The sequence below is a fragment of the Impatiens glandulifera genome, chromosome 7, assembly GCF_907164915.1.
Source record: "Impatiens glandulifera chromosome 7, dImpGla2.1, whole genome shotgun sequence".
In the NCBI taxonomy this organism is placed as follows: Eukaryota; Viridiplantae; Streptophyta; class Magnoliopsida; order Ericales; family Balsaminaceae; genus Impatiens; species Impatiens glandulifera.
The window spans coordinates 40564776-40572344 of NC_061868.1; the positions used below are offsets into that span (position 1 = coordinate 40564776).

At 29.4% G+C, this 7569-nt stretch overlaps 1 protein-coding gene across 1 annotated transcript; it reads right to left on the minus strand.

Moving 5' to 3' along the window:
- Window positions 1-2311: 2311 nt before the first annotated feature.
- Window positions 2312-6001, minus strand: LOC124909901 (homeobox-leucine zipper protein HDG11-like). The gene is made up of 9 exons (XM_047450530.1): window positions 5883-6001; window positions 4976-5093; window positions 4105-4599; window positions 3903-4007; window positions 3596-3808; window positions 3315-3513; window positions 2956-3224; window positions 2781-2873; window positions 2312-2692 (listed from the first exon to the last, which is right to left on the minus strand). Exons 1-9 carry the CDS (start codon window positions 5999-6001, stop codon window positions 2312-2314), a joined length of 1992 nt encoding a protein of 663 aa, XP_047306486.1.
- Window positions 6002-7569: the final 1568 nt, after the last annotated feature.

The following is a 7569-nucleotide window of genomic DNA, read 5'->3' on the forward strand; positions in this document are numbered from 1 at the left end:
AACCGGTTCTATCGATTCCGGTTAACCAATTTTTTACTGGTTAAACAATTTGATTTTTGATTAAACTATTTTTCTAGCGGTTTAACCGGTAAACTCGTAATCATATATATTTATATTAGTTATTTTTGTAAATATTTTTTTTTTTGGGAAAAAAAAATGGGGCAAAGAATTAAGTATGTAGCCCGCAAACACACTAATCATTTAACCAGGCGCAGAACTTGCCGCCTAACGGGCTCGAACCCAGGAACTTAGGGTTGGTATCCGCCTTATTTTTGTATAGAATTGTTAAAAAAAATTTAATTTATATGGTTATTAGTTTAAAAATGGATACTTATAATGTTAGAATAATATAATATATTATAAAATATTTTTAGAGAATTTAAAAAAAAAATATTTAACAAATTTAATATTTAATTTAAAAAATTGAATTATTCACTGTTAAACCGATTAACCGATCGGTACTGACCAAACCATTAAACCGGTAAAACCGATACTAATACTGGTTGATTAACCGATTTGTAAAATAAGAGATAAAACCGAATAACCGGAACCTTTAACGATTAACCGAGCCGCTAAACATGTTTCTCCCAACAAAATTATAATATTAAAAAAAACATTATTAATATTATTATTTTTTTTTAGAGAGAACAGGGGTTTCTGTAACCGATGATCTAGCTGTAAAATTTGAATTAATTGTATTAATCCTCTTTGTTCTAGAACCAAGATTTAGTGTGAGCCCAAGCTCCATTCCGAATCCGTTGACAATTCAATTCGCTTGGATGTTGGCATCATTTAAAATTCCTTCATTTTTATAACTCAAAAAAATAAGTAAATTTGATAACTCCGTTCATTTATAATATAAAATAATTAAAAGTGAATTTATAATTAAAGTTTAAATTTTGAAAAGAGATTTATAATAAAATAATTAACATGTGCAATCTTAAATAATATAAGTTATTACTAATTACTTAAGAATATTAAAACCATTCATTAATAAAGCAAGTTTATTACTAATTATTTATTGAAATCGGTTATATTGAGTTATATTGTACTTGTTGCTTCGTTATATTGAGATGATTGCCCCATTATATATATTTCAAATAAATGATCTGACTATGATACCACAAACAATAAACTATATAGCATAATTCAACATTTTATTAAGTTTATTTTAGCTTTACTGAGCATAAATATTTGGAGACACGTAAGGAAAGGAGAGAGCCGAAGCTGATGTCCTTGACAGTTTGCTTCTGGAGGTCCGACAGTCCATTCACGAGTTTACATAGGCCCTGAGGAGAAGTGCGGATTTTTGGAATCGTTGTTTTTGGCAATTTTCTTTTTGACAACTTCGAACTGAAAAAATGACAAAGGTGAACGCTATATATAACTATTTATTACGATCCATATATCTATTTATTATGCTCTATACAACTACCTATTATGCTCCATACAACTACATATTATACTCCATACAACCACTTATTACGCTTCATAAAACTACTAATTACGCTTCATATAACTACTTAGTACGCTTCATATAACTATATTTTACGCTCAATATAACTAGTTATTACGAAATATAACACGCAAAAGATAACTTACCTTTCAAAATAGGTTGTCAACATCGTTGGTCTTCCTCTTTCGTGTCTTCGGGATGGTCTTCCTCTTTTGTGCATTCGGAGTCGTTACAACAGTGGTTCCATCAAATAGAACAATGTAGGAGTTAGGGGGACGGTAGATGAGATGTTGATATCGGTAAGAGAATTCATTGATCTTAAAGAATAGACAACAAAAAGTGATTTGATATTGGAGAATACGTACGCCGAGAATACAAGAGGAGGCGAGGTGGGGTAAATATTAGGAAGCGAGGGTCTTCCACGGCGAGACGGAGAACAAGTGGCGGCAATAAGAGATTGATGGAAAGAGTTGAGTGCTTCCACGGCGAGACATGAAATACCTCACGGCTCGATTAGGGTTTACAAAGGAGGGAAAGAGAAGAGAGAGTAATAAGACAAAACAATTAAAACTATTTAATTTTATTTTTTAAAATTGAAAAAATCCAGCGTGGCAATACCATTGCCACGTAGATTCGCTTTACGATCTGAGCCCCACCCTTTGAACCCAAATCATTTTTCATTAAGTATATAGTCTTAAAGAAATTTGAATTGGCATCAATTAAAATGCATAAAGTATTTAAGTTCTCCAGCTTACATAAAAGAAAAGGAAATATCTAAGTTCTCAATACATAGCTAGGTTCATAAAACCATAATATAATAGATAAAATTAAACCATAAACCATGAACCATCAAGATCACTCGGAGGGGTCAGGGCACTTGAAGGCCAACTTTATGCTGTCAACTGCCGAGGAAATGAGAGAGGTGACAATTTCCACGGATTCCGGATCGATGTTCTTCGAATAACACATAACATGGAAAGCCACCGTAACGAGTGAACCGTTGAGCGGCGCAACATTTCTCGAAGTCGAAGCTCCTCCGAAATCCATCCGCATGCATTCCGGATTTCCATCTTTAGATATGATAAACCCTGATGGAAGAACAGTCTTCGGCCATGACCCATATAATATTCCATTAAAATCATCCCGATCAATAGGAGCATAAGCTACAACAGCACCAAGAGGATCCACAAGAGTCTCTTGGATCACACGCACATTGTTTTGAGATTCAATGTTAGGCTGCAATATATGATATAATATCAATATTGCAAAAAAAATATTGTCAAATGGATTAATTAATTGTTGTGTTATTGGATCTTATATTTACCTTAATAATAGAGATTGAACTATCAAGTTGATCTCCAAATTTAATGCGAGCAGTCTCTTGCACAGCTGGTTGTCCATAGCAGATAACATCCCACTAATAATTAAAAGATTTAAATTTTAATTACAAAACATTTATTAATACAAATTAAACACAACAAATGATCATCAATCAATACCTGAGTTCTCATGTTAACATTCTGTAAGTAATCGAGAATCATTTTACATGAAGCGTCAAGCCGAAACGAGGTAGCAGCGTTGATGATCATGCTATTGGATGGGTTAGTGTTTTCTTGATCCCGGATTAAAGACAGACAAATTCCTTTGTCTTTAAGGTCAGGCATTTCCAGTTTGTCTCTCTTGCTCATGTTTGCGCAGAATTTCCTCACCATCTTGTTGCTTATTCTCATTATACATTGTATTTCTTCTTGGGCCATGGCACCTAGCACTAAAGATATAATGTAAACAGATTAATTTCATTCTTTTTAATTTCTTAATTAAAAAAAATAAAGAAAAGAGATAAGGATAATATATATACCACCTCCAAGGTTTTGTTGGGAACCATCAAATTGCTTCTTCAAGATGTTATTATAAGAATCAATCCTATGACAAGACCTTGAAAGTATCTGGACCCATCTATCTGCATGGAAGGCCAATCCCCCAAAGATAACATCTTTATAAAGAAGATGAATTGGGTCCTTGTCTTGATCAATTTCAACATGTTCAACCCATGTCACCTACAAATTACAACAACATTAAAAGGGAACCGTTTCATTTTCAAATAATCTTCATTCATTAATTTATTAAACAGTACTATACCTGAGAGACTCCAGGAGAAACATCCTTAATTATGCAGCCGGAAGGGCGCCTCCATGCCCGACAGGGGGAATCCAGTTGAAAATTGGTATTATTGAAGTCATGAGACACTTCAACTATTAGCCACGTTCCTTCAGTGACCTTTTCACAGAATCGAACAAAGTAGAAGTCTCTTGGAACCATGGATGCAGTTGACAATTGTATTTGCTCATATTCCTGCATATATATCCAAACATATATGACACATATATATATATCAAACCGGGTATATATGTCATCAATTTTAATCAATATGGCGAGTTATTTGTACCAGTTTTAGAGGCCCGACTTGGCGAGGCAATACTTGATTTCCATAGTCATGGATTGTGAAGGCATTTGTTATGATGGTAGGAAAAAGATATTCTACCCTCGTTTTCTGTAAAAAATAAAATAAAATTGATAAATATGAATAAAAACATAGTAGTATTATAAGAATTTTTAAATAAATAAAAAAAAAGAACTATAGGACTAACCGAATCCATTAGCATCTGAGCCACTCTAAAAGCACTCATGTTCAAGGATGCTTCATATTTTGATGATTCAATGCGAGTACGCAATCCATTATTACGGTGATTTTTGCGGATATTTCTATTCATGAGTGTTACTTCGTATATCTCCCTATTAATGATACATCTTCCGTCCGACACATCTTTTACCCAAAATGGCTCGTTTAGATGTAACAGGCACATTAGCTCATCCCTAGCCAGCCTGACTGTTTCTGTCATGTTCAACATCTCAAAATCAAAATGCTGGTTCATATTTGTATTAACAGCAATCAAATTTCCATTAGCAACGATAGGAGCATTAGCGACGATATGATTGACCGGTTCCATTGACGATTGTCCTATACATGCTCCATTGGATTGCATTGGTGGTAGTAAGTCTTGGTTTATCGGGACATGTAGCATTGAGAGGTTCTCAGCTTGTAGCATTTGGTTTTCCTCTTGGGGTGTTAACGATTTCTTCTTCTGCATACAAATATTTAGATACTAAAAGACTTAGGAAGAATGTAATTTGGTGAAAGGAAAAGAGGCTCATATTAGGTACTTTGTTTGCAATTGTTTGGTTTCTTTCTCATAGATCAACTTTTGAGTTTACCGCAATTAATAAAAGAAAATATTATTTGTAATATATACCTTGTCATCATTCTTTCAAATCAATTGAATGCAAATCATATCCATTTATAGTGGGTGATTTAAAAATATTACAAAATACGATAAACAAGGTATATAACGCATGTGTTAGACTAACCAATTGATGCCACCAAATAATATCATTCGGTGGCATAAAAAGATATACTAACTATTGAAACATATAATGATATGAAAATTTTGAGTTATGTACCTTAAGAGCAGTCTTCTTGTTTTGGAACCAAGACTTTACTTGATTTGGTGTGAGTCCAATCTCCCTTCCGATTCGACAACGATCATGTTCGCTCGGATGTTGATGTTGATTGAAGAACCTTCAATTTTAAAACCCATAAAAAATCAGTATTCATTTATATTTACTTGGAATATAAAAAAAGTCAATTCCTTGTATGTGTGTTGTGCTTCAACATTTTTTTCTTTGATTAACTCTTTACCTAAAGAATTTCATTCATGTGTTTGATTAATTTTCTCAAACCAAAACCATATTAAATGATTCAATCTTTGAAAAGTTATTAAATTATTGAATTTTAAAATAATTCCTTCATTACAATAATTTGTAATTAATTAATTTATAATAAAGGAAAAACAATCAAATTGATAACTCCATTAATTTAAATTAAAAGTACTTTCTTGACAAGAGATTTACAATAAAAAAGAAATTACGTATATAATAATATTAAATAATTTAGATGTGTTACAATTTTTTTAAAGAATAAAATCATTCATTAATACCACAATTAATAATATGTAACGAGAAATATATCATTGTTAATCAAGTTTTGAAACATTAAAAGATATGAATTTGTCGTATCCTCGTAGTCTCATGATTAATTTAGAATCAATAAATTTCATTTTTAAAAAATAAATTGTAATGATATATAAATCTAAGATCTATAATAGATCAAAGTTACCCTATCATAAAAAAAACAAATATTAAAAAATGTGTTATTTAAAATAAAAATAGAGTTTTCGATCCAATCAACTAAACTTGATTTAAAATAAACATGTGATTTAATTTAAATAAAGAAATTAACCAAACTATTCTAGATTTATTTATTAAATCAATGAATATATTAACTCATTAAATAGAAAAAAAGGAATACACGATAAGAAATGAGAAATAAGTATCCATACCCTTCAAGCATTTGAATCTGATACGAACTATGTCGATAATTAGACCATATCCGCCTTCTTCGTGAGGACTCTGGAACATCTGCTTCATTCCTGTCTGAAGTTATCTCTTTTTTTCTCTTCTTTTAAAATGTGTCATAGAATTATCGGTTATCTTCCCTTTATATATAATTATTTTCTCTTTTAAAATGATTTTTTTTTATTGTTATTACCTTTTCAATTAATATAACAAAAATAAAAGTAAAAGTAACCTCATTTAAAGAAATAAAATATTAAAAAATTAGAAGATTGTAATTTTACAATAGGATATTTATTAATATGACAAAGATAAACATATGTAGCCATTAATCAGTAAGTTATTTTAAAATTAATTAATTTTATCAATTGTGTTACAGGTGTCACAAAGTCTTTTATGGAGTGTAATAACCAACATTAATTTTTGAAATTTAAATTAATACCAAGATTATATAATCTTAGTGAAAAAGTAGATTACGCACTTATCTTCTAAATCTTCTATAAATTGTGTAAATTAATTATGAGATAAGAGCAAGACTATAATTTGAATATTTTATTATTTGATAGGATATATAAGAAAGATAATTATTTTATACAAAATGAAAATCATAAATTTTAATGTTGAAATTAATAGTCATGCAATTTTTTTAAATGTTCTGATTAAGACTGAGTATTGTAATTTAATTTATGAGTTACCAAAAGTATGTTATACCATATATACTAACGGGTCACATGACAATAAAAATGAAAATTTTGTCAAAACTGGATTGAACTCGGATTTAAAAAAAAATGTTTGATAATGATTTTGTGGAGATAGATTTTTTTTTTTTTTTTTTTAATAAAAGACTTGAATTATATTAATATATAATGATTAAATAAAAATATTAATTTAGTATTTTGGTAAATGAATTGAATAATTTAATAAAATAAAAAATGAGTTAAATGATTTCTAATTAAGTTGAATAATTTAAATAACTCTAATCGAAAAAACAATAAATTGTGTATGAGTGATTTCCATGAGAGATACATCTATCTATCGAAAAATATTTTTCATAAACTTTGTTGATTGTTGTTAGATTGATTACAGGGTTTTTGAGTGTCATATGATATGATATAATATAATATACTAATCCACATATTATTGTTTGTTGACTCCAAAGTTTGCAGACATTTTTATATATATATATTTTTTTATTAATTATCGTTTGAGATTATTATAAGGTGCTGAGATTTATATTATACTATTGTGATTTTTCGTTGTCTATAATATTGTTTTAATAGTTATTTTTGTTAGTCCGATATAAATTATTCACTTTTTGGTTATCATGATTCATACATACTAAATATGATTGTTTATTGATTATTGTTGTCGATTAATTTTAGGGTTGTTAAATTTGTATTATTTAAATTGGTATGTTTAATTTTTGTGTGCATATCATAATTGTATTTTATCTGTAATATTGATTCACCAATTTTTATTTTTATCGTTTATAAATTATTAACTTTTTCATTATCATGATTCTTATACACAAACATATCCTTCTTTATTGAATATTACTGCGAGTTAATTATATGATGATTGAGTTTTTGGATTTTCTAAATCTGTTTATTTTGTGTGTTTGTCGTATTGTTGTGTCGTATATA

Excerpts from the sequence above, each read along its gene's own strand:
- LOC124909901 (XM_047450530.1), bottom strand. The coding sequence starts at position 6,001 with ATGAAGCAGATGTTCCAGAGTCCTCACGAAGAAGGCGGATATGGTCTA. Across the intron at positions 4,600-4,975 it reads ACAAGAAGACTGCTCTTAAG|AAGAAGAAATCGTTAACACC; the intron begins GTACATAACTCA and ends ATTTGTATGCAG. Across the intron at positions 3,514-3,595 it reads TTTCTCCTGGAGTCTCTCAG|GTGACATGGGTTGAACATGT; the intron begins GTATAGTACTGT and ends TGTAATTTGTAG.